The 26,804-nt window shown below is 48.9% G+C and overlaps 1 protein-coding gene across 2 annotated transcripts; it reads right to left on the reverse strand.

The window, feature by feature from the left end:
- Nucleotides 1-4,324: 4,324 nt before the first annotated feature.
- On the reverse strand, nt 4,325-25,401 carry ELF5 (E74 like ETS transcription factor 5). Of its 2 annotated transcripts, XM_035012550.1 has the most exons (6): nt 25,281-25,401; nt 15,340-15,573; nt 12,223-12,273; nt 6,266-6,334; nt 4,866-5,061; nt 4,325-4,421 (listed from the first exon to the last, which is right to left on the reverse strand). In XM_035012550.1, exons 1-6 carry the CDS (start codon nt 25,399-25,401, stop codon nt 4,325-4,327), a joined length of 768 nt encoding a protein of 255 aa, XP_034868441.1. The 2 variants fall into 2 exon arrangements, with proteins under 2 accessions (XP_034868441.1, XP_034868442.1); XM_035012551.1 differs by lacking the exons at nt 12,223-12,273; nt 15,340-15,573.
- Between the last annotated feature and the right edge of the window lie 1,403 nt (nt 25,402-26,804).

Raw genomic sequence — 26,804 nt, forward strand, 5'->3', positions numbered from 1 at the left:
GGCTACTATGAATAATGCTGCTAGAACGTTCAGGTACATGCTTTTGTGTGGATACATGTTTTCATTTCTCATATTCTCACCTTAAAAGGCATTTCACTTAACCTCTGGCACACCACTGTCTAAAGATCAACTGGTATTTTATTAATATTATATTATATTATTTATTTTTAAAGATTATTTGAGAGGGAGTGTGTGCACAAATGGGAGGGGCAGAGGAAGAGGAAGAGAGAAATTCAAGCAGACTCCGGGCTGAGCATGGAGCCAATGCGGGACTCGATCTCACAACCCTGAGATCATGACCTGAGCTGAAACCAAGAGTCAGACTCTCAACTGACTGCATCCTCCCGGGTGCCCCTCAGCTCCTGGTATTTTAAAATTGATTGCTTGCTCTTCTGAAAAGAGGACTACATCTGGCTTTTAAGCTCTGGGAAGGATCTCCTTGTTCTTTTCAAATTCAGTGTCAGAATTTTGGTTTAAAAATACATTAATTTTGTGTTTCCCTAAATAAAGGAGTATCACTTTAACTTATCTACTAAGGAAATGAGTTTTAAGAACTTAGCACATGCTTTTCTCAGAGAAAAGTGGCCAAGCTACTTGGCCATATCTTTGCCTCTTAGTTCGCGGTACCACAAAGCAAATGGCCAAATTTCACTTTAAATGAACTGATAAGACAAATTGAAGGCTTTAAAATCCTTATCAGAGCTTTTAAAGATGTGAAAGATTGGTAGAGGTGAACTCAAAAAGTTCTGTATACTTTTGAATTTTGGACAATTTTATTTTATTTTGTTTTTTAAAAATTTTTTAAAGATTTTATTTATTTATTTGAGTGAGAGAGGGAACACAAGCAGGGGGAGTGGGAGAGGGAGAAGCAGGCTTCCTGCTGAGCAAGAAGCCAGACGTGGGGCTCGATCCCAGGGCCCCGGGATCATGACCTGAGCCGAAGGCAGACGCTTAACCATCTGAGCCACCCAGGCACCCCATGGTTAGAATTTTGGACAATTTTAAATAATCACATATGAATATACTGCAAGTTTTCTATGGAAAGCTCTATTGTGATCTTTTTTATAAAGGATATTATTCCCTCATTTCACTGTTTGATAAGTAAATTTTACATCATTGTTTTAGGTTTTTGTTTTGCTTTGGTATCGTTTGCTTAAAGTGGGGTATTTTAAGCAGCTCTTTGTATTTTCCATTCTTCAATGAATTGTGTCATGAAGCTATATGTTTAAGTTCAAATTTTAAAGAGTATAGTGGGTTGAATGATGTCCTCCAATAGGATAGGACCATGTCCCAACCTCCAGAACCTATGAAGGTGACCTTATTTGGAAAAGAGTTTACAGATGTCATTAAGTGAAGGGTCTCAAGATACGATCATCCTGGATTATTCAGATGGTTTCTAAATCCAATGATGAGTATTCTTCTAAGAGACCAAAGGGGAGAAGGAGGGGCAGGTCACATGCAGATGGAGGCAGAGATTGGAATCTTGTAGCCATAAGCAAAGGAGGCCTGGAGCCACCAGAAGCTGAAGGAGGCAAGGAAGGATTCTTTCCGAGAGCCTAGGGAGGGGCATGACTGTGCCAATACCTTGATTTCAGACTTCCAGCCTCCAGACTGGGAGAGAATGAGTTTCTTTTGTTTTAAGCCTTTAAATTTGGTAATTTGTCATGGGCAGCACTAGGAACCTAATACAAAGGGTTGCTGATTTAATGGTTTTGTAAGGGGAAAACTTTTTTTTTTTTTTAAGATTTTATTTATTTATTTGACAGAGAGAGACACAGCGAGAGAGGGAACACAAGCAGGGGGAGTGGGAGAGGGAGAAGCAGGCTTCCCGCCGAGCAGGGAGCCGATGTGGTGCTCCATCCCAAGTCCCCGGGATCGTGACCTGAGCCGAACGCAGACGCTTAACGACTGAGCCATCCAGGTGCCCCAGGGGGAAAACTTCTTGAGTGGCAGACGGATAAACTCTTTTTTTCTGTGAATTGCTTGAGGCCTCTGTTACTCTTCCTCCCCACTTCCTTTCCCCCAGCTGCTCTGTCCCCAATTCATTCCCCTCCATCCCCCTGCCTCAACTTCTTGGTTCTGCTCCTTCCAAGCTCTGCCTGGAAGTTCCTAGTTACATCCTGTTAGCACATTTCCAATTTTCTGGACAATCTCTTATTTTTACTTTTTTTAAAGATTTTATTGATTTGACAGAGAGACACAGCAATAGAGGGAACACAAGCAGGGGGAGTGGGAGAGGGAGAAGCAGGCTTCCCGCCAAGCAGGGAGCCCGATGCGGGGCTCGATCCCAGGACCCTGGGATCATGACCTGAGCCGAAGGCAGACGCTTAACGACTGAGCCACCCAGGCACCCTGACAATCTCTTCTTTTAGTGGGACTGTGGGCTTTGATACTGTCCATTGACATGGTACTTATCTCTTTAGGTGGCCAGGATGGGGTTCCCAAATTCAAAATGTACAAGCATTCTGGATGTATGAAAAAAACAAAAACAAAACAAACCACAATAATGCAAGAACAAAGCTGAATGTCTGGAAGGAGGTATGACATGGTGACCAAGTGCTCTGCCCCATAAAGGGGCCGTTTCTACTTAGCTCCAGGAAATTATTGCCACAAAGCATTAAGAAACTAGTGTTGCCAGATAAGATTTTTTAAAAGAAGCTGGATATCTGGATTTTTCTGTAAATCCCCTGATTTTTAGATAAGGTAACTAATTCATAGTAAGAAACAAAACCAAACCTCAAAACAACTAGCAAAAAAAAGTGTGTGTGTGTACCAAACAAAAACATATCTGAAGGCCCCACTGGCCCATATAATCCATTTTGTCTTAGGATGTAGAGGTGGTGGGTAGGATCATTGCATATATTTCTTGCATCTTTTGGGGCTCTTTAAAAATCTCCATCTCCAAAATGCTAGGCAATGGAAGTGTCCTCAAAGGTCTAATAGGTCGCTAACACCTTCCTGGGTCTGCCTTGCCGAATTTAACAACACAGAGACACTTTAACATGTTAAATATTTTATTCACATTGTTTACAAACTATATCCACCTGGAAAACACATGAGTCCAAAAATAGATTATTTTACAGTAATTCACATTTTTTCTTAAAAAAACACGTTGCTTTTGAAGTGAAGCTCTAAGCACGGAGGTCCCGAGCCTGTCCCGTGGCCTGTCCAGTGCCCGGTGGCCTGGAGCTTCCTGCTCTGCCAGAGAAGCAGTCCTCAGGGCAGGCCACCTCCTGTAGGTCACTAACGGCTTCCCTACCAGTGAGCGATGAGGAGATGTCAGTGCAGACTTTAACCTGTGAATGTTTACTGATAGCAATTCACCGTCGCTACTTTTGTCAAGGAAATACATTTTAGAGCTTGAGTACATGCCAGGAAGACAAAACAAAGGAGACTTACCATGTAATCGGCCATTACAAAGTTGTCAGGCCCTGGCCAGTTCTATAAAGGTTTAACGTCTGGGCCCACAGACAGAATCAACAAGTCACAATTTTGTGGTGTTGACGGCCTGGATCAGAAACAGTGGTGATTTGGAAATCGGCGCAAGGACCTGTGGACTAACTCTGCTGCGCCGCCCCCCCGCCCCGCACCACCAGGAGAAGAGGGGGACTAAACTCAGCAGGAATTAATAATGTGCCTAATTTTAAGTGTGTGGCCCTAGAAAGATGGCCGTGGGAGTTTTGCTGAATGGCCCAAAAGATGCCCTGGTTCAGATATTTACTTTAACCTATGCTAAATCCAATCATGTCCCAGCTTGATGCATTCGCTCTTTTATCAATTAAGAAACTTTCCTATGGCATTTGACTTTAATGATTAAAAATCTACAGGAGGCTTGTCTTACCCACATCTCACCCTGTCCTACTGTACTAGCTACCAAAGAGTCACTTTTCCTGTTTGCCTTTGCCAGGTGCCACAGTTAAATAGGTGAAAACTTTTGGGCCCTCGGAAGGGGAGCACTGGATGAGTCTCACATGGCAGAAAGGGACCCTTTTCCTCAGAGTAGGTACCAATGGCACTGGCTATTGTGTTTCTGCAACTCTTGATTAGGGGAGGAATGTTTGATCAAGGTACCACAAAAGATCATTCCTTCCTTCCCATGGGTAAGAAAAAAAGAAGGAATTCCTTCAAGGGTTGCTGTCACCATGGGAGCAGACAACAGCAACTCTGAGTCCAAATGTAAGCTGAGAAGCGGAGAAATTTTATCAGCACCTTTGCAGGTGAACGACAACAACAACAACGAAAAGACTTTCAAATGTCTATTGCAATGCGATTGATTGTTTTAGAAGACAAGAAATCTGTACAAGGAGCTTGACAACGGAGCAGATCATAGCTTGTCTTCCTGCCACCCGTGTGCGTTTTTTCCAAATTTGTACACTAGCCTTCGGTCGACCCGTTCCAAAATTCCCGTTTTGTAGTAGTACCTGAGGAAGATAGCAGAAGAGAAATGCGGGGAGGCCCGCACCCCAGGAAGACAACAGAACATAAACACTCCCCTCATTCCTCTTGGGTGACCAGGCTGGTCTTTGGTTACCCTGGTATTTTCACACCCTGTTATCAGCTTACACTTAAACCTTTCCCAGACACCTTGAAGACTAAGCCTCACCACACTCAGCTCAAAACGAGTTTTGTGTGTGTGTGTGTGGGATGGCCTGCATTCAGAGTGATCCCCGGCGCCGTTGCCAAGAATGAGAAGGATGGCGTGTCCGTTTACAAACCATAATCCCACCTGTAACTAAGAACCAGAGTGTTGTCTCATGACCTTTCGATTATCAAGGAAAAAGCTGCAAAAACAGTTTAATTTTCTATGGCTGGCCATTTTATATAACTCTGCCCAAAGGCTCATGCATTTCATGCTATTAACTCACCTCAGAGCTCGGCTCAACTTTTCATACGTCATTCTGTCATTTTTCTTCCTTTGTCCCCACATCTTTGCCAGGGCTTCTGACTTTACCACCCGAAAGATACCTTGTTCCCTGTCTTCCCATTCCAGAATGCCACAGTTTTCTTCAGGAGAGAGAAGCAGGTCTCGCACAAATTCCCATAGATGAGAACTTTGGAGGCCTTTTGAGAAGGAAAAAAAGAAAAGTTACTTACAAATTAAAAAAAAAATTCTAAAAGTTGTATAATTTCTCATCAACTCATGAGAATTGCTGTTTTATTGGGGTTATTTTCTATATTATGACTGAGTGCTCTACTTGGACCCTCATTGGGCTGTGAAATGTCTGTCTTCTATTAAAGCAATCATAAGGGACACCTGGGTGGCTCAGTCGGTTAAGCATCTGCCTTCAGCTCAGGTCATAATCCCGGGGGCCTTAGATCAAGTCCCGCATTGGGCTCTCAGCTCAGCGGAGAGTCTGCTTCTCTCTCTACCCCTCCCCCCTGCTCCTGATCTCTCTCTCTCTTTCACACACACACACTCTCTCTCAAATAAATAGAATCTTAAAAAAAAAAATGAAGCAATCATAAAACACACGTATAGGGACAACAGATTTATACCAACTAGAAACGCTGTGGCTCCCAGCCTGTCCTTGCTCTGTGGAACCATGGACTAATTCTTAGGAATTAATAAAATGACAGTCAAATGATCTTTCTGACAGACAGTATGGTGGTACTAAAAATCCATAGCCACACCAGTGCGGGCAGACCGGTCCTACAATGATGTTTTTCATGAAAAGCTGGTGTTTCTCCTATTTCATTAGAGTTGTGGTTAAGATTGGTTCTAGGGTCCAACTGCTTGGGTTTGGGTCCTGAATTCACCTCTTCCTAGCTCTGTAATTGTAATCTCTTCAGTTATCTGTAAAACAGGATCAGAGGAGTACCTACCTCATGGCAGAAGTTGGAGGATTATGATTTTACACATACTAAGTGACTGGCACCAAGCCTGGCAGACTTGATTTGGCCCTGGGTAGGTCTGTCTTAGGGTCGGGGAAAGGCTAAGAGAATTGCCAGCACACGGTGTTTACTATCGTCTCTGAGTCCTTAAGAGAGAGGGACCCTCAGCAGACCAGGAGAAATAAACCCTTATTCAGAAATTCACCATGGTTAGACAATTTCTTTGCTTCGTCATTTTAATTCTCACAACACCATGTCCAAGTGAAAAGAAATGTAATTTTGGTAACAATTTATAAAAGTCAACTTCTCTGCTGTCTTCTTTGGGGGACACCTGGTCCCCTTCAAACATTCAGTGGTCCAAGCTTATTAGAGGACTTCGTCTCATGAATAGTTTTCAGAAATTAGAAACGAGAAAGGGCATGTCTACACTTACTCGTTCGACTATGACTGGGACAGTCTTGGCTTCTGACGCCACTTGTTTTCAAGCAATTAGAATCAGCATCTGCAATAGAATGAGTTACAGCAGTAGGACTGGTTCAGACCTCAAATCACACCAAAATGAGCAACTATGAACTGGACACCGTTGCAGTAGAAGACCCCACGTGAGGCTTTGGGGATAATTAGTAGGTGGGCGATGTTTGCCTTTAGGGGGCATTTGTGTTCAAACACTAGGGGCCTGCAGGGTGCCAGGTTCTGGGCTCCGTGCTGGGAATAAGCGAGAACAAGACAGCTCTGGTCCCTGACTCATGGGCAAGGTGAAATACAAGTCAAACAAGTCACCCATAGTAAGTGTTATGAAGGAAGCAAGACATGGGGTAGAGAATGAAGGGCCGGGGGGAGTGCCTGCTTTAGACGGGGTGGCCAGGGAGGGCCTCGTGCACAGGAGGCATCCACACTGATGTGAGGGGGTGAGAGAGTCTTCCGGAGGGAAGGAGCAGCACAGAGAGAGAACCCATGAGGCAGGCATGTGGTGTGCCCAGGGGCGTGGGGTAGATAGTGATGCTGGGGCCCGAACCCGTGGATATCCCAGGAAAGAGCACTCAGGGCAGAGGGAGGGCACGTGCAAAAACCCTGGGGTGGAAGGTGTGGGGGAGTCTCAGAAAGAGCCAGGAGGCCATTATGGCTGGAGCAAAGTGAGCAAGATAAAATTCTAAGAATTTTATCCAGAGTGGTGGAGGCAGGGCTTGAACCAGAGCAGGTCCGTTCCAAAGCTAATGTTCAGAACTACTACTTTTATCTTGTCTTTCATAGGAGGCATTCAATGAACACTTCATGAATAATTATTAGCTGAGTTTGCTGAGTGTTTAGTATTGCCAGGCTCTCAATCTCACCCACCCTTGTGATGAATGTCTATTCCTATCCCCATTTTACATAGAAGTAAATGGAGGCAGAGCGAGGTCAGGGAGCTCACTGCAGCTCATTCACTCATTCGTTCATGAGCGTTGAGCCACAGTATGCCCACTGTACGAGGTGCTGGAAGCACAGACCGAGGTGGGTATCTCCTCTTGGGGACTTACATCCAAGTGGGTAAGAACATCTAATGAACAAGCGATAAATGCTGAGAATATTGAAGCAGGGTGGGGGTGGGGAAACAGTGGTGAAGAGGGGTGAGCCAGCAGACAAAACTCCCTGACGAGGAGGTATTGGAGCAGGCAAGCAGCGAGCGCCGGGGATGTTGGTGGGGGGGGGGGCATGGTTCAGGTCACGTGCCCGGCCGCTGATGGAGCCCAACTCTGCACCCAAGCAGGCCGGCCTCAGAGCCCTCAGCTCTAGTAGCTACAGCGCATGTCTGCTGGAACGAACAACGAGATGAATGCAGGCCTTCAGCTTTCAGGGTCCCCTCTTTTCATGGCCTGCAGCCTGGAACTGCACTGATGCGGAACACCAGGCCCATGCACCCAGGCAGGTGTGTGCAAAGCACAAATGGATGCCCAGGGGGAACCCGCTGAGGACAGAAGGTAGCTGCCGGCTGGAGCGGAGTGAAAGCAGGCGAGCAGGGCCGACAGCTGGCCGATGACCAGAGGGAAGATGGCCGCCCTTCTGTCTGGTGGAGCGCCATGCTGCCTGGCGCCACCCGCAGGGAGGACCTAGTGTCGCTTTAACTTAATCTTTGAAGAAGAGAGAAAGCAGATGGAGAGGCGAGATAAACCAAGGTGAGTTATGAACCGGTGAGTAGACAGTAAGCTTGCCCTGAAATGCCGAAATGGCCAGAAGAGGGAGGGAAAACGCTGCCCTTTTAATTTGTGTGATGGCTCCCATGTGCTGCGGGTGAGGGATCTCTGGCTTGGTGGGCTGAGCCCAGGACAGGTCAGTGTGAGGCAGGGTTGTGTGGACTGTGGGAGCCTCTCCTGGTGGGTCTTGCCAGAGATATCCCTGTTTTATCTGCTCCCAGTTCCCCGCGGTGGCTTTGGCGCCACTCATGGCTCCACAGATCGGAGGCCTCGCTCGGCTGGGGGTGGCCGTGGGGTGGCCGTGGGGCCAGAGGCCCTGCAGCCGTACTGAGTTAGCTGGGCAGAGGCAGGTTACCAAGTCAGAACGTCCACCAGCGCCAGCACCAGGACCCCACCGAACTTCTCCGCAGATGCCCCCGGTACTCCGGGCGACAGGTCCCCTGGACGCAGAACTATCTTTGTGTCGGAGGGGTCCCCGCAGCCGGGCGGTGCCTGGTGCAGGGGCGACGGGGGCATGGCCTGGGTTCTCTGCTATCCGAGCAATTTGGAGAGGTTTGGTTGCCTTGAGACTAGAGACTGTTAAAATGTGGCCACAGGATATATTCTCAGTCCAGAAGCCGAGATGGGGGCTGGAGGGGCCGTTTCCCAAACAAGCTCACGATGTCTCCCATGCACGAGTGGTTGCTAGGGAGCCCACACTCTGTGACGGGAGGAGAAGCTCTGAGCCTCGGAACAGGAGGCTCGCGGCGGCGACCCCAAGCCTGCAGGCTTGGTTTTCGGGCATTTCTGCAGTGGGGGTGGGAAAGGGCGGGTGGAGAGAGAGACAAGTGGAGAGTGGCCGGGGGGTGTCACTTGGGCCAGCCCGACAACTTCAGAGCTTGTCGTGCCTGGGCCCCTTCCACAGGTACCGAGCTGAAAATTGTCTTGTTCTCTGGGTCACTGAGGAGCTGCAGACCCAGAAGAGTCTAGAGCTTTGGGTCTCAACTGAGGGGGCAGCGGAATGAAGAGAAGGGTCTGGGGGTATGTTCACCTGTCTGTGTGCATGTGTGTGCGTGTGTGCACGTGTGGTGAATGGCCCAATGTTAGAAGCACAGACTTTGAGAAAATGAGTTGGAATCCCATCTGTGCACTTCTTTGCAAGTCATTGCTCTTCTGGTTCCTCAGATGTAAATGGGGGCAACCATCCTACCTCATGGAGTTAGAATGAGGATGAAATGAGTTAGAGCAGGTAAAATACTCCGCCTGGCACTGCCTGGGGCACAGGGCTTCACAGGTGGTAAGGGTAGGTGTTCGTCTTCGCTGCAGACTGATGGGAACGCTGCTTGCAGCCCCAGGATGCCAGCTGTCCTCATTGGCCAGGCCTTGGCCTCTGGCCGGCACATCTCATTTCTGCATTGGGGGTGACTGGGATCACGAAACATTAGCCGGGCCATAGGCATTGTGATCATACGTCCTGGATTTTCTAGAACAGGCTCATGGTATAGTCTGTCAGTCTGTTGTCTTCATTCTTGTTAAACTATATGTTGGGGGTTCTGTCTGGGGAGAGCTGTGGGAGAGCCAGAGATGGGCCTCAGTGGCTCCGGGGGAAGGCCACGGTTTCCTGGTGTGGTAGTGGAGGCTGCCATTCAGCAGAGCTGGGGTGCTGCTTTTTGGTGTGCTCACTGGACCACTTAACCCTGAGCTCAGTCTAGAAACGGTGCCTCTCTCGTTGGTAAGGCTGGGCAGGGCCTGCACGGAGCAAAGCCTGGGGCAGCCGCCGTCGTGCAGGGTTTGTCTCCGTAGAGATGCCAGCTCAGAGCCCTTGTCTTATCACCACCTTTACCTCCAGAAACTTCTCTCTGTCCCTCCCATCACCATCACTCTGCCTCCTGGACAATAGCCTCCTAGCTGGGCTCCTTCCTGACCCAGACATGGCAGTCTGGGGCATCTTCTTAAAATGCAGATGGGATCTTATTGTTTCCTGCTTCAGCTGCTTCCCAGCCTGCTCAGAATGAAATCCAGACTCAAAAGCTGTATGTGACCTGCTCCTGCCCTGCTCTTGGCCTCAGCTTCCGCTTCTCCCTCTGCTGATGTTGCTGATGATCTACCAAGGTGCTATCCGAGAGAACCATAATGATGGGAATCTGAGCAGTCGTACGTGGTAGCCACTAGCTGCCTGTGGCTATTGAGCACTTGGAATGTGCCTAGTGTGACTCAGCAGCTGAATTTTCACTTTATTTAATTTTAATTAAACTTAATGGCCACATGTGGCTACCGGTCACTGCACTGAGCCTCCTAGTGCTAGTTTTCTGATTCTTTCTCAAGGGCTCCAAAACTGTTCCTGCCTCAGGGCCTTTGCACTTGCCGCTCACTCCCTGTACCCTTTTCTTCCCTCTTCCTGGCTCACTTCTGCTCATCTTTTAGGCTTAATTTAAATATCTTTTCTTCCAGGAAGTCTTCCCTCATCCCTAATTGAAATGCAAACTGTTCTCCATCACACACACAGCACCCTGTCCTTTTTCTTTGTGGTATCATCATACTTAGCCATTACAAATTTATTACAGGGATTGTTTGTTTGATGTCTCCCTCACTTGCTTTATGATGGAAAGACCAAGGTTGCGCCCATTGCTGCAGCCATGGCACATAGTAGGTGCCTGGGCCTGGCTCATGGTAAGGGTACACTAAATGGTTGTTGAATGAATGAATGAACGAAAAGGGAAAGGAAGGGATGTGTGAGGAGAGGAAGGGATTAAGGGCTTCAGACTTAGACACACCTGGGTTATCTGTCACCTTCCTAACCTTGTCACTTTAACCTCTAAGCTTGGTACTAGGTCTTGTCTTACAGGGTTATTAGAAAGATTACCTGAAACAATGTTGGTAAAGATTCTAGCACAGGGCCTGGCTCATTATAAGCAGCCGGGGAACGCTGGCCACCATCACTATAGCAATGACTCTAATTGGGGCTAGTTCTATACTCAGGTAACAACTTCTACAGAACTTATGGGACACACTATCTCTTCCTAGCTGTGAGGGAGGCAGGCTGGCAAAAAAAGACACCCATTTATAGGCAGGAACACTGATCACTGGGAGAAGTTTGGGCAGGTCAAACTCACTGCTGCTTAGGAGTACGGCAAGCGCCTGCCCTGGGCTCAAGCCTTTAGACAGACTCAGTAATGGCCCCTAGGCCTCAGTGGGCTCATTTCTTTCCGGGGAGCGGGGGGGCTTTGCCTGCTGGGTGGAGACAGCAGGGTTTGTACCCCGCAGACCGTTATGGATGGATGGGAAACTCCACGGGAACTTTGTTCACAGGTAGGAGAGGCTCTGCCCTGCGGCCCGAGTGTGGGGAAACTGCACGGAAGGCAGAACCACTCCTGGGATGGCTGAGGGGCTCTGTGGGGCACGGCGGGCCTCCGTAAGCCTGCAGTGTGTGCTTTAAGGACGCAGCTATTCCTGGGCTAAAACCCTGAATGGAAAAATCTACATTAACCAGATAACCTAAATCCTCAGTTGATTGCTTGGGACTTTCAGGACAGGAAAAATAAGTCATGAGAAACCATCCATCTGTGTCTGCCCCTCAGAGACATCACAAGTCCCCGCCGCCCCCCATTCCCTATCCCCTCTCTGTGGATGAAGGGGCTGAAGTCCACGGAGGAAAGGGGCCTACCCAGGACCCATGTCTCCCGCTGGTCCCCAGGCCAGGGCCGTTGTGTGGCACTCAGTAATTAAAAGCAATAACATCATCCTCTTTTAAAACAATGAAAGCCCCAAAGTTGCATTTCCTAAACCTTCTCCATCTGCAAAAGTGAGATAGCGTTAATTCTCAGAATCAACGGGGCCACTGGAGCGCCTCCATCACCTTATGATTAAAAACTTAGGGAGCTCAGATCTTCGGAGACATCGACTCTAGGGTTAGTCATTATGGTTATTGTTGCTCACAGCTAGCACTGCCTGGAGCATCCGTGTTGCCAGGCACTTCATATGCACCATTTCTCCAACTCACCACAACCGGGGATGGTCGCTCCATTTTACAGATAGGGAAACTGAGTCTGGGGGTGGACGAGGAATCCATAAACCCAGGCCCTGCGCTCTGCCCACCACATTTTCCCTTGCTGTCTTCTGGTCTGTGACTGGTTTATTAGGTCATCAACTTTTCGGTTGTGGTCACAAAAGAACCGTCAAGCCCATGGTGCCCACCAGCGGCCTTGGCACCGTCTTGGGCCACGTGAACCTGGCTACTTACAGTCTTTGATGGCAGCCTTGGTCTCTTCAGTGTCCGTAAAGAAGGAGTAACCTGGGAAGGAAAAAGAAGTCCACAAGTGGTTCCAGGTGACCCTGGGTTCCCTGACCGGGAGAGTTGGTATTGGGGAGAAGGGGAGCAACCATCTCCCCTGCGGGGTAGTTTTATTTCAGAAAGAAACTTTGAGACCACCTGGCTCTTATTGGGCCATGCTAAAGCCACCTTTGAGAGATAACCATCTCCTGGTTTTTAAAGGGCTCCTGGAGCAGGCCCCGGGGCCAGGCATTCCAGCAGCCTCGAGGATTTTCCAAGGGCGCCTGTGCCCTGCCTGAACTGGGCCGTATCACCACCCCAGTGTGACTTCACTTAGTCTCCGGGCAGCATGTGACAAGACTCCCGCTGAGTGAGTTCCCCTTCAGCTCTGCTCGTAGGGTCTGTGATCTGTTTTGGGACCTCCAATCCCTTGGGGGTTTGAATGCCCGTTATGTGCTGGTAAGGGGAAAATGGACATAGGAAGCCAAAAGGAGTGCAAGACCCACCGAGAGGCTGTAATAAGAATTTGGGAGATTATGTCGGGGCCTTGGTTTGCTCCTCTGAAAAATGGGGTGGGCTGGGTGGGGGAATTAAGAGTCTCAAATCAAGTTACCATGTGGTGTCACAGGCCAAGGGACACCTCTTTTCTAGCTTGGTGTTCAGTAGGATTAACTTCCACTGACTGAGGGGCCTGGAACAGGACACATTTGTGACTGTTTATTCCCAGTGCCATTTTCTGATGGGTTCTAGTCAGCCAGGGCACCTGGGTGCACTCTGCCCGGAGGGCTGCCCGAGAACAGGATGGAGGACTGACCAATGAGGGACCCATTCCACTCCCACCATGGAAACCACCCACGGCCCCCTGCCCTCCCTGCTGGCCTCGCTCTCCAGCGACCAGTGTCCCCGAGTTTCTGAGCCCTTAAATCCTATTGAAATACCTCCTGAGCCAGACAGCACACTGGGCCCTATCCCCCTCCCTGTAGCTCCTCCCACTGTCCAAACTTACTTGTTCTGTGTCCTGTTCTGCCAGAGTCCTAATCCATGCAGTAAAAGAAGGCCTAAACTAGGTAATAACCAGATCGTCATCTAATTTATTGTACAAAGGCAGACACTTTTGAGAATGAAAGATAGCGCTGGTAATAATTAGTCTGGGATAACAGGTGAAACAGTGTGTTTTGGGCACACTGGGACGCTGTAAACTCTGGTCTTACTACATGTATTTCGATTCACGATACACAGTATACATTCCTGCTTGAGGAACATTTAAGGAGGAATTTCAGTGTGGAGCAGCTTGGTGGTGTAGGTTGTTCTACTGCTCAACACGGTTAACTACCCTGGCCTGAAATTCTACCGTTGGAGTTGGCCTTGTGACCCCAGGGATTCCTCAGGATAAGAGGCAAAATATGGCCTGTTGGAAAAACAATTGTGTTTGGCTTGTTTTGCACGGGCCCTGAGATAATGGCTCCAGGAACAGAGATTTGGGGATGAAACAAGGGTTAGGGAAGGGAGGCACCCAGGCTGAGAGACCCCAGCACAGGGGATGCCGGGGTCTGGAGACAAACTTGATTGACATGATGTTTGGTGAAGGCTGGTGATGCCAAGCCACATCCTCTTCCAGGATGGAACATCTCCCTCTCCGTGGCCCAGGGGGGGTTCTGAATGGAGCCCCTCCCTGGGCTGCTGTGATTTATTCAGACTTTCTCCTTTTCACGGAGGGCCCACTCTATGCCCTGGACCACTGCTCCTGGCAGGGCCCTGTCACCGGCTATAATGAAGCCAAGACTGGACAATGATGGACACCAGGTCTGTTGGTCCCTTCCTTGCTGCACCTGGTGGGTTGTAGCTCCCAGGGCAGAAGCTGAGAAGTGCCCCAGGGCCAACATCCATAGCTTTCCTGCCCTCAGGCACTCATGATGGGGGAGAGCAAGGGGAAAGCAAAGAATCTTAGAGTTGGAAGGTCCTCTGTGGTTTTCTGACCAAACAGGAATCCCTGCCACATCATCCCCATCAATCAGGGGCTATTAGACTGCTTGATTATCTCCAGTGACGGGGAGCTTCCTACCTTTAGTATCTTCTGAAGCAGTCTTTCCAAAAAAAAAAAGAGGCTAACTTTTAGAAAAGTCTTTCTTAAAATTGAACTGAGATGTATTTCCTTATTTTTTAAAATGTCTTTCCCCTTGGTTATATTCATAATGACAAAAACGGCTGCCATTTACTGCATTTGCATCTTTATATGCTGCTCCCGGCCATGTTTCATGGAGTCCTGTCACCTGTGAAGGTGTGTATTATTATCCCAATGTACAGATGAGGCAGTGGAAATTCAGAGAGGACAAGCCCTTTGCCAGAGGACCTGTGGCTCCAGAGCGTTGGAGTCGGTGGCAACACAGGCCTTTCCGAACTCAAAGCCCTTGCTTTGTGTTGACTTTCCACAAATCAACTCTGTGTGCTGTGTGACCTTGGAGAAGTCACCTAATCGCTTGGGACCTTAGTTCCTTTATCTGTGACATGGGGATACAGAATTATATGTTCTCAAAGAAACATTTCCAATCTGAAAACACCTGTTCTTCCACATTCTGCTCTTGTGGGGCATTGAAATGTTAAATAACGCCCCTGGCGCCACCTTCCGGCCATTTGATCCCTGACCATTAGGCAAGCGGTAATGAAATGCCAATTAATTGGACTCCTCTGGAAACGGGAAGGGAAAGGGTCTAGTTCATTTTCTTCTCCTCCTGCTTAGTGAAAAGTCAAGCAGAAAGCTCTTTTTTTCCCCATGTCTTCTGGTGGCGAATCTTAATTAACAGAATACATTATTTCGTTGTCTCTGCCTGGTTCCTGAATGTCTTTTTAGGTTTTCTTTTCTTGTTAAAAAAGTACTCAACGTGCTTCCTTGTAACTTGCTCCCTTTGACCTACAGTCTCTAATTCTAGCAAAGGAGAACGTCCAGGGATTGAGAGATTTTGGTTAAGGGGCTTTTGGTGAATAGAGAGTTCCAGCTCATGAAATCCCACTTGGGGGGCGGGGAGGGGGAGGTAAACTGGGCCCCACCCCCGACCCCTCCCCCGGAGGCCCGGCCCCCTGGACACTGACCTTGCGAGCGGATGTTCTGGAGGATGAAGTAGAGGTACTCCCCGCAGATGCCAGCCGCCTCGATGAACTCGTCCTGCGTCATGCTGCAGAGCTGGGGGCCGCTGATGTTGAAGTGGCAGAAGGAGATGCAGTTGGCGTCCAGCTTGTACTGCTCGCAGCAGAACTGGAGCCATTCCCAGACGTGGCGCTTAGTCCAGTACTCGGGGTGGACGGACGTCCAGTAGGAGTCGCAGGCTACACCAGGAGAGAGAGAAAGTGAGGGACTGCGGTCCCCAGGAAAGCCTCCAGGGGGCCCCCCTGAAGGAGGCTTCCCATTCCTTTAACGTCCACAACCCTCGGCTGTGAGTAAAAAGGACCTCTGGCTGTGGGGTGTTCTCCGGGGGCCCAGGCTTATCTGCTCCACCGCAAAAACCAGAGGAGACTGGATCTTCCGGGAGCACCTGGGGGCAGGAGAGAGAAGGAGCTGCGAGAAACCCAGTCATGGCTTGGGAGCACGGGGGCCTAGTTTTGGTGCTTGGAAAGAGGGGGAAGAGAAAGGGAAGAACAAGGCCCTTGAGCAGTTGGGTTTCAGACAACAGGGTATCCAGAGCACAGTCTTTGGAGCCTGACAAGCCTGAGTTCAAACCCGAGTTGGGCTGCATTTGACCTGGGCAGGGTCCATAGACAGTTAAGCCTCAGTTTCCTCATCTGTACAATAGGTATAATAGGCCCAACTCACCGGGCTGTTATACAGTTTGGAGTTGACGGGTGTATAGGCTGTGTAGTGCCTAGAAAACTGTCAACCAGTTCAATAGTTACTAAATGCCTAGTGTGTGCCAGGCACAATTTGAAGCTGGTTTGATTCCCTCTGCTCTTACACACAGTTGCAGGCACTAGCTACTGGTTTGTGCACGGCCTCTGGTCATCTTGTGCAGAGGGCCTCCAGCTGGCAAGACGTTGCCCAGAGGCCAGCAGAGCTTGGGTCACCGCAGCAGCCTCCGCTGGGGAAGAGGGAAGTGGGGGAGTAGGTTGTATTGTTGTTTTTGTGGTTTTGATGATGCTTTGAGGACTTTCCATCCTGAGGCCAGAGCCTCTTCACTCCTTCAGAGGAGCCCCATACAAACCCACACAGAGGTGGGCACCATCTTGTCTGGGAGGTTGGGAAGTGGCCATGCCTGGCTTGGAACAGAGATTGGGGGCTCCACAGTTCTGTCCCAATGCCAGGAGAAACAGAAAGGGGGGGCAGACAAGGGGTATGGAAGAAGTGAGGTACCAGGTACTTGGTTAGGCTCTTGGACACAAGTCTTGTGGCTGTCATGGTGCTCATTCATTCATTCATTCATTCAATAAATGAGCTTCAGGCTCCTCATTGGCAAAATGGGGATAATGATAGCACCTATGTCATAGGTTGTTTCGTGGATTAAATGAGCTACCATATGCAAAAGTACTTAGAACAGAGCCTGGAAGATTCTAATGCTATTATTAAGATTGTCATTGAACACCTGTTATGTGTGAAGCAACAAATTGTGAGCCAAAGAATCACGGTAGGAAGTCTGGTCCTTGTCCCCTAGAAGGTAACAGATTATGAACTGGAGGGTCACAGAGGACTTGCCCCAAATCCCACAGCCAGCATGCGGCAGAGCTGGGATTTAAACCCTCGTTGGAACTTGAAAGCCATAGCTCTTCCCATTCCATCATACCTGGTCCTCGGAGTGTCAGGACAGAGAAGAGATGAAACGTGGAGAGAGAGGCAGAGGCAGACAGCGAGAGAGAGTGAGAAGGCCTGAGGAGAACGGCAGAGAGGAGCGTGTGGCTCAGGCTGTGTGGACGACAGAAAAGGTCACTCATGAGTAAGACACCACAGCAAATATCGATGAGGCTATTCTGATTCCCCCATAAATGTTGCAGCCACTGTCCCCAGTGAATCTGTGGATCTTCCAATCCCAGGCAGGAGAGATGTTCTCTGCCCTCTCAGGGGTATTGCTCCCTTGGGAGCTTCTTAGGCACCTCCTGTGTGTCAGCTTCTCAAGTTCCTCAAATCCTCCCAAACAGGTATGATTTCACAAAGGAGGAAACTGAGGCTCGCCCTAAAAGTCAGAGCCCCAGAAATCTCCTTTCCCACCATGGAGTAGATTGAGGGGTGATCAACTTAAACAATAGATTTGTTTTAAATTATCTTAAATTTTTAATCAGAACTTTATATGCATGTGGATAAAGGGTTGGGGGTACCCTGCCAGCATGGTGGAGGTCAATGTTGTTGCCTCTCCCTGGTGGGTGAGGAGACAAGGGGGCTGCCTCTCTTCTTGCTTGCTGGTCGCTGGCTGGAACCGGCTCACTAGTCTGTGGGGGGGCCCCTTGTGGCCAATAGGGTCTCCTGAGAAAATAGGGCGCCATTCTCCAGTCTGGTCTGTGCTTTCATCTACTGATTTCTGGCTTGAGTAAACCTAGGGGGCCTTTGACATTCCTGGTATTCTGATGAGGGACGTTTATGAGCCTTGAAATTCTTCCGCCCTTGGTCCTGAGCTGAGCCCCCAACAGAGATGGCTATCGGTGTGCAGCAGTTGGAGGGCACACTTTATTTCTTTTCATGGAAAGGTTTCTAAGTCTCCATTCCCTCCTCTCTCCACTTCCACCCCCTTGTTATTTTCTTTGGCACGTGAAGAGGGCCATGTTGTTTCTGGAAGCCAAAGGGCCTAGAGGATTCGGAGAAACGCTGGGGGGAGGTGGGCACTGACATGAGGAGGTGTTGCTGGCAGGCTCCCTTCCCCTCAGCTCTTTCCTTTGAAGCTCACCCACAGAGCAGGCTTTGTGTGCAGCTCCCTCTGGAGGGAAGCCGAAGCCAGAGCCAGAGCCAAGCATGGCGGGCTCTCCTCACCAGGAAAGGCCTTCCCACAGCCTTGGGAGCTGAGAGGAAAATGGCTGTTCTCACTACACGGAGGGCAAAGAGAGCCAGCATCATGGGTGCTTTCTGGTTGTGGTGTGTTTCTGTGGTCCTGTCCTCACTAGAGGGGCGCAGAGGTGAGGCTTACGGAGGTGAGGAAGGCCCGCTTCATCTGGCCCCTCCTCACCCTTCCCCCCACCCCGCTCCCTCAGGATTGCTTCTGGCCCAGAACAAGGTCTCCACCTACCTTCTCCTAACTAATTCCTACTCATCTTCAAGACCACAGCTCACTCCCCCCATCTCAGGGAGACCTCCCAGACCTGCACAGCCCCCGCAGGTGTCCTTCTCAGAAGGATTCATACCTCACCCCCCTCCCCAAACCATGAACTCCACATGGCTGGCCAGCTCTGCTTTGCTCACCCTGAGTCAGGAGTGCTTGGGGACTGGCCTACCCTGCTGTGGGTGTCCAGTGAGTGTAACCAACTGGCCTATTATCCCCTCTTTACGGGGGAGGAAAAGGAGGTTCTGAGAGATTATGGCCTACTAAGGCCACATGGCTAGTCAGTTAGGTCCACATCAATTTTTCCATCTTTAAATGTGAGAATTTTGCATCATATCATGCCTCACTGTTCTTGGTTGAGGAGGACCAAGTTGGACACACATCTCCAAGACTGACTAAAAAAGATTTGGACAAAGGCATAAACACACATACAATTATATATATATCTTTTATACATATAAAAATTTAGGTTACAAAAGGTTTACAAAATCAGAAAAAGGATGAGAAACTGAGGATGACAAGGTTTGCAACCTCTGTGATGATATGAAGAAGACCCTCTTGCTACTTGGAAGAGATGAACTCAGGGCAAATAAAAGAAGGGGTAATGCACCCACAGAGTATGTTATCTTTAATAGATTATATTGTCTGGAAATACCAAGTGTTTTTCTCAATGCATCTAGCATTTATAAATAATCAAAACTCTTTGGAGAAGTTGAGCGTTGAAACCCTGCTGCCTATGTGTATGGGTTGGGGACGAATCACATCCCATGCCTGGTAGCCTTAATCTAAATGTCCACGGGCCACTATTAAGCAGTCTCAGTCAGCTCCTTTGAAGCTGGAAGTAGGTCAGGACATTTGTTTAAGGGCCAGCTATCCTGGGAGGAAGAACTGAGCAGCTAAGGGGGTTTTCAGCAATTCGGGGGGGGGGTGGAATTCTCACAAGTGATGCTATAACTTGGGACGTATCTAAATTCAGAGGGAGGGCTTAAGCCTGTAGAACTGGGGTGGCACACTCAAATGCCCACACGGTCAGCAGGGAATGTCCACGGAAGGTGCTTAGAACAGAGGCAGGCATGTAGTAAGTGCTCATCAAATACCATCCATGCATACTTCTTAATATTGAGGCTACCCGTACACCTACTTTATATTTCCTCAAATACTTCTAATATGTTCTTTCTCTCTGTGTGTGTAGGTCAGCAGCTTTGTTCCTTTCCAGAGATTTGGGTTTATTTTCTTAATGAAAACTGAGGAAGTTATATTATAAACGAAGCTAATTTGTCCTTGAATGGCCAGCCTGAGTTAGGCGGCCAATACTGTTCAAAATGTGGGGATACTGGCGAGTCTGTGTGATTTTGTAAAATGCTTGGTGTTCAGGACACACACGAGACGATGCTTCTGACACTGGGGTGGAGGGGCAGGGGCAGGGGCTAATCCCCTGCCCCGGGGCGGGGGGGTGGACAGAGGGTGCCAAGGGTAATTGAACCCACATGATTAATGCCTGTGCATCTCCCGTGGAAATGCCAGAGTGTGGGTTCAGTAATCCATGACTTTCTTTCTTCATTATAGACATCTGTGGTCTTCTCAATCTTAGGCAAAGTGCTCTTAAAAAAATTCTAGGCGAGTCCCTTTGCCATCTCTTCCAAATGGATGGCTGCCCCTGAGCCCTTCCTACATAGAAATTCTGGAGCCAACATTGTTCATTTTGGGGGAGCCTCCCTTCAAGCAAATATCTGGGGGGGATTTTGACTTTTCTTATTACAACAAAATAGATATGCAGCAGAATGCAAAATCTGTGGGACTGGAGACTGTGAAAATAATTTGAGCTTAGAGCTCTGAGTTCGGTCCCCAGACGCTCTGCAGGAGAACTTGGTCTTTCTCCTCCGCTGATCGGGGAGCCTCAGTGAGAAACTCTGTGAAGCTAAAGGAACCTGCCAGCTCCCAGAATTCAATCAGACTCTTGTCACATCCTCCATTCTACAGTTCCATTGAATGACCTGAAGAGCAAGGGACCTGCAGGAAGGGACCAGGAAGGGAGGTGAGGATTGTGTGGAGTTAACTGAATATGGGCTGGGGAATGGACCTCCCTGATTTGCAGTCCTGGCTCTTCATCGTATTAGCTGTGCAACCCTAGCGGAGTTTCCTAACCTCCCTGGACCTCAGCTTCCTTCTGCAAAACAAGAACAATAGTGCCTACCTCATAGGAAGTTTGCTGTGAAAAGGAAAAAAATGGTACATGTAAAGAACTTAGCCCAGTTATCTGGAGGACAGTAAGCCTTCAATATAAGTCACCTGTAATTTGTTACTATTTTGGGACTGTGTTTTTTCTCAGAGAAATGAGGCCACGCCCCCCCCCCCCCCCCCCCCCCCGCCCCCAGCCTCCATCTAGCTGAGGGACAAGCAGAACAAAGCAAGCCCAGGGCTAGGCGTGGGGAGGCAGAGAGTCTGGGTCACAGGAGGCCCAAGTTAGACAGCCTGGACTGTAATTAGTGTGATTTATTAGCATAGGGAGTTGGGAAAGTTTTTTGCCTGGGGCCGCACTGAAGAGAGCCTGCGAGTGGACTGGGTAGCACGGGGCACCATCAATTGTGGCTTTGTCACTGAAAGGAAGGACTTTATGAGAGGCGGGGGGAGCCTGAAATGAAAAATTGTTTCCAGGTTTCCTCCCAGGGATGGTCGAGCTCCATCTAATAGCCCTTCTTGGCCTTCCTTCCAAGCCTGTGGAATGATTTAGACCATGAGATGGTGGAATGGGAGGGAAGCCCGGAGTAGTGTAAGAAACTGGATGGAGAAGAGACTAGAAGGGTTGGTGGGCATCAGCAAAGAGCTATGGCCTGAGGCATGTGGGGTTGGGAAGGCGCAGGGAGCACCAAGCCCCTAGTGGTCCCGAGGCCACAGCTTCCCAGAAGGCTCAGATGTGTGCAGGGTGGGCTGCTGGTGGTGAGCACTGAGATCTCTCTCTGGGGGGGCTCCCGGGATGTCACCACCGCCACGGGCCCACCTCACGCTCTTCAATGATGTTATTTATCTGGTTTTCATTTAGAGATTCTTAAGACTCTTTTGCATGTGCTCTCAGACTTCTATACCCAGTGCATGGATCTTGCTGAGAAAAGCCCACGTGGGACCCAAATGCCTCTCTCCCTGATCTTCTGGATGTTAATACCCAAAAGATTTTGCACTTTTTCAAATAAAGTTCTCTTTTAAATAAAATTTCTCATGGTGTAGCAACAGCTAACATATTTGTGGAGCACCGAGGATGTCTCTCCTCTGTGCTCCTGTGGTCCCCCTCCCCCCCGCCACCAGGTCCTCTGAGGAAGTGGCGGAGCTGGGAGTAGGTCATGTAGGGGTTCTCCAGCTCCTGCAGCTGGGCCTTCGTGCCTTCAAGGTGCAAGAGCCTTGCGTGACAGTGGAGATGGAGAGTGGCAGCTGGAGCCCGGCCTTCTCAACCGTCACCCCAGGTTCCTGAGGGACCGCTCAGGAACCCCTGGAATGGCCCCGATCTAGAAACCTTTGCTGCAGACAAAGTAGTAACGAGAATCCAAAGCAGAGGGGGCACCGCATGTCGGCGTGGTCACCTCGGCAAACGGGAGGGCTGTGTGGGTGTGTGCACGTTCAGGGCGGAGAGCCAGCAGCGAGGTGTGAGGCCGGGGTACTCCATGACTTGTCAGAACTTGAGTGGAGAAATATCTTTAAAAAGTATCATACGCTTGTGAAGTACAGATGGCCCGCCTTGCACACTTTGATAAAGTTTTCCAGTGTCGGTAATTCTTTATTTTAAGAGAGCAGAAGGGAAGCCCCACAGGGAGTTAATGAAATTCTAGAGTATTTTGCAGTCTGTGAGCATCCCCTCCCCAGCCTTGCGGGGAGGCCACGCAGAAGACCCGCTTCAAAGAGCAGGTCCGATCCTTTGTGGTTAGCGCGTGGCGGGCACAGATTCGGCTGCTGTCGGCTACAGCCGTTGGAAAAGGTTGTGAAAACACCTGGTTTTCCTGACTAAGTTGATTATTCCTCCCTGCCCTCTTGTAGACATCAGTTGTCTAGTGGGCACATCATTTCTTTCTCCCTTTCTTTCCCTTTGGTCTCAAAGTATCTAAGCTGTCAAATCCTGACTTGGAAAGGATGAGATGGGGCCCCTTGTTGCTTTTGTTCAATAGGAGAAATGAAGAGGGGAGAGAGACCGAGCTGTTTTTCCACTAACTGGGAGGCGTGGGGCTGGAGGGATGTCACACTGGCCACAGACCACGGGGAGTTTGCAGTCCCCTGCTGCCTCCCTCTCTGCAGACACTTGGATGGCAGCATCACCTCTCCGGGATAGAAAAGACAGAGGCGGGTGCTCTGAGGAGGGCCAGGGCCTACAGGGCCCACCCAGTGCCCAGGCAGCTCTCAACTATCCTTACACATCCAACTTCTCTCCACCTTTAGGAGGTCAGAGACATTCAGCTCCTTCAGGAATCCAGAGAGCCACGTGGCAAGTCAAAAGTCGGGCTCCTCCCTCAGGGAGGGTTACTCCTGCAGTATATTTTATTTTCATCGGCCTCATGCCTTGGTGGGATTTGGTCTTCTCTCAATGGGTGGTGGAAGAAGAGGGCTACATCTGTGATGCAGGAATCAGAGAAGCTTCTGGAAGGGGTCTTAGCAAAGACCCGGTCCAACCTCTCATTAGACTGTTGGAAATGCAGAGGCCTCAGACAGGAGAAAGCTGTGTCTTTATGTCTGAGACTGTCAGGTATCAGCCCCATTGGCAATCCTACTGGTGATCACTTCTGTTAACCCTTCGTTTTTGTTGTTTTTGTTTTTGTTTTACTGTGGTAAAATAGACCTAGAATTTACCATTTTAACTCTTTTTAAGTGTAGAGTTTAGTGGCATTAAGTCCATTCATATGATTGTGCTAACCATCACCTCTGCCCGTCTCCAGGACCTTTTCATCTTCCCAAACTGAAATTAGTCCTTCATTTTTAAACGTCCATGTGTGCTTGTCCTGCACCTGACTGTGTCCCAAACGCTTCCCACATATTCACAAACTGCCCTGATAACCATTCTACGAGGTAGGCGTTACTGCCATCTCCATTTTGCAGATGAGAAAACTAAGGCACAAGAAGTTACAATGCTACAGTTATTAAATCTCAAAGCCAGACCACATTTAGGATATGCGCCTCAAAGTCTGAGCTCTCGATGACCACAGAAACTGCTCCAGTGCCTGGAACACTTCCCTGGGCAGACAGGCCATCCCCTCCTGCCACCTCTCTAGCTGCCACCTGGCAGAATGGGCAGGAAGAGGGGGCTCCCGGGACGGCAGGTCTGGGTTATGCATGTGTGGAGAGAAGGACCTTCTTTCTGGACCCTGCCATCATCAGACGAAGGGGGAGACAATGGGGACACAAAAGCCTTCATTTTCCTCCTTCAAACTTAGCCTCAACCAAATATTGAGGGGCAGAAATAGAGTACATTCTTCATTATCTCTGAATCAGAGTGTTTCTTAGGCCTAAAGGAGAACTGGAATATGTATCTGGATGACTCAGGACCCTCCAGACAGGGGGAGAGACATCCTGTGCGTGTATGAGCTCCTGCGTTGGTGGTAGGAGCAGGGGCAGGACTGGATTATGGAGGTAAGTGCCTCAGGTGTGTCTGTGATGCCTTGGCCTCTGGCCTGGAGGCAGGGGCTTCCTTCTGGTGGGAGACATTTTGCAGCAGCCTCAGAGGCTTGGCCTCTCCTGGACCCGCCTGCCTCCTGCCCCTGAGTGTGGACCATGCCAAGCCGGGAGGCATAGGGTTAAGGCCCCGTGAGGACTGACAGCTTGATTAGGACTTGCATCACCAGCCTCGGGGCGTGCACCCGCCCTGTGAGCGCTCTGCCAGGTTTGCTGTGATGTGCAGTCACCCCAGCACCTGGGGACAGAGGCCCTCAGAGAGATGCTGGGGCAAAGCTCAGCTGGCCCCCCTCTGGCATGGGATTTGCACAGGGCCCCATGCTTCCTTTTTAGGTGGAGAAAACCGGCCGAGAGAGGAGGAAGGGTGGGAAGGGAGGCCTGGTGGACAGTGTAGGGATTCATGTTTACCGAGCACTTGCTTTGGGCCAAGCTATGTATTTTAGGCAGTTTGGCTCTCGTAATCCTCACAGTGATTCTCATCATCCCTGCTTTAGGGATAAGGAAATAGAAGCTCAGAGAAAAACAGTAATATTAATAACAATAACCACAGGGTAGCATCATTTATAAGATGACCATGTAGGATACTTAAGAATATAGGTGCTCAAGTCAACTTGCACGAAACTTAATTAACCATAAGACCTTGGACAAATCACTTGACCTCTCTGTGCCTCAGTTTCTTCATCCATACAGTGGAAATAATAATTGTTCATTTCTCATAGGGCTGCTGTAAGGATGAGATGGGTGCTTGGCACAGGGCCTGAACCATAGCTAGTATTCAGCAAATGTTAGCTAAAACCATGATGATCAAGCAATCACAGCGTGCTAGGCTCTAGGCTAAGGGTTTCTTTCCACTACATTGCTTAAATATAATAACTCCAAGAGATTGATTCTGTTAGCAAAACGAGGCTCGAAGATGTTAGTAGAGTCCCCCAAGGCCACAGAGCTGGGAAGAGGTTGGGGTGAGGATTCTGGTACTTTTCTCTCTGCAGAAGCTGCCCCGCCTGTTTCCCAGACCTCCTCCAGTCTTCTGCCCTGAACACTGGTGGAAGCTGGCATTTTCAGGCCCCCAGCATGGCCTTGCCGCCTCCTAGAGGCCAGCACCACCTCCTGCCCAAGCTCTTCCCAGCTCGGATGGGCTTCTCTGGATTTACGCACCTGTCTGATGCTCAAAGGCAGGATAATACTCTTCATTGCTGAACAGATCAGTCCACGACATCAGGGGGTCACAGAAGGACGTGTTGGGCAGGAAGGTACTGTGTGTCACTGAGTCCAACATCACCCTACAACGGCAGGAGAGGGCTGTGAGGAAGCCGACGAGGGCCACAATGCAGGAGCCCCCCACGGGGTACAGTCGGTTTTTAATAGCAAACACGCAGCCTCCTAGGAACCAGGTACCTCTCTACGTGCTTGCCACAATGTTATTCAATCCTTGCCACATCCCGAGAAGTTTGTACATCTGTCCCTGTCTTACGTACAAGAAAACCTAGACAGTGGGGTTGAGACAGTTGCCCACGTAACATGGCCCGTAAGTGGCAAAGCTCAGGGCTTGACAGGAGGCTCTTATGACGCAATACTGCCTCTTTCTTTACTTTTCTACTGGCTCACATCTGACCCCTGAACTCTGGCTTGTAACGTTTAACCATATGCTTCTGAAGGCTGGGCAAGTGTTGCTGTATGTTAATACACCCCCAAACCCTTACCCACATTCTGAAATCCACAAGCTCTGAAATTGAAAGTATGTGTGTGTGTTTGCAAATTTATTTCCCAGCAAAACGCAAAACAAAATAAAATGAAAACCATCCAAAATTATTGTTATATAGTTTTATATACTGTTATGTATATATTACATCCATACATCTATACTCAGGCACATAAACCATGTACTAAACATACATATATATATATATATAGACACACATATATACACACACACACACGTATATGTATATAAGCAATGTATTATACATATATACATTATAACTATGCTCTGTAGTTTTATAATTATAATTATAGTTTTATTTATTCTATTTGATGGATATTCATATGATACATACAATACATATGATTCTTAGAAGGAATACCCAGAGAAGAGGATTCTGTATCCTGCAGTATATATATACTGTATAACGTTCCTAATACCTGAGGAGTTCTGAATTCTGCAGCACATCTAGTCCCATGGTTTGGGTTCAGAGAGTGAGGACCTGTGATAACTGGAACATATACCTACTACACTTTGGGTTCTGTGCTGAGCACTTCACTTTATATTGATTATTCATGGTCTCCTCGGAGCAAACTCTGAGACAGGTTCTGTTTTAGTGATGAGGATGGATGCTTAAGATTTTAGGTCGGATACCCCAAACCACCTGGTTGGCAGATGGTGGAGTTTGGATAACAACTCAGGTTTATCCACTTAAGAAGTCATGTTCCTAATCACAGGGCTCTCCTCCCTGCATACACTGGCGAGGAGGAAGATTTGGGAGAAGGTGTCTGGTTGAGGCTAGAAAGAGGGCAAAACCCAATGGGCTCGGGGCCCTCATTCATGTGCATTCCTGCCCATGCTGGTCTCATCTTTCAAGTTTGCTGCTTCCCATATTCCCACAATTCAGAAAAAAAAAGAGAATTCATGTTTGGTAAATTAGAAAAATCTGTTTGCCCAACTTCTCTTTTCTGATTATCACA

This window comes from Mirounga leonina, unplaced genomic scaffold (genome assembly GCF_011800145.1).
Source record: "Mirounga leonina isolate KUSES-001 unplaced genomic scaffold, KU_Mleo_1.0 Mir_166, whole genome shotgun sequence".
NCBI classification, from domain to species: Eukaryota; Metazoa; Chordata; class Mammalia; order Carnivora; family Phocidae; genus Mirounga; species Mirounga leonina.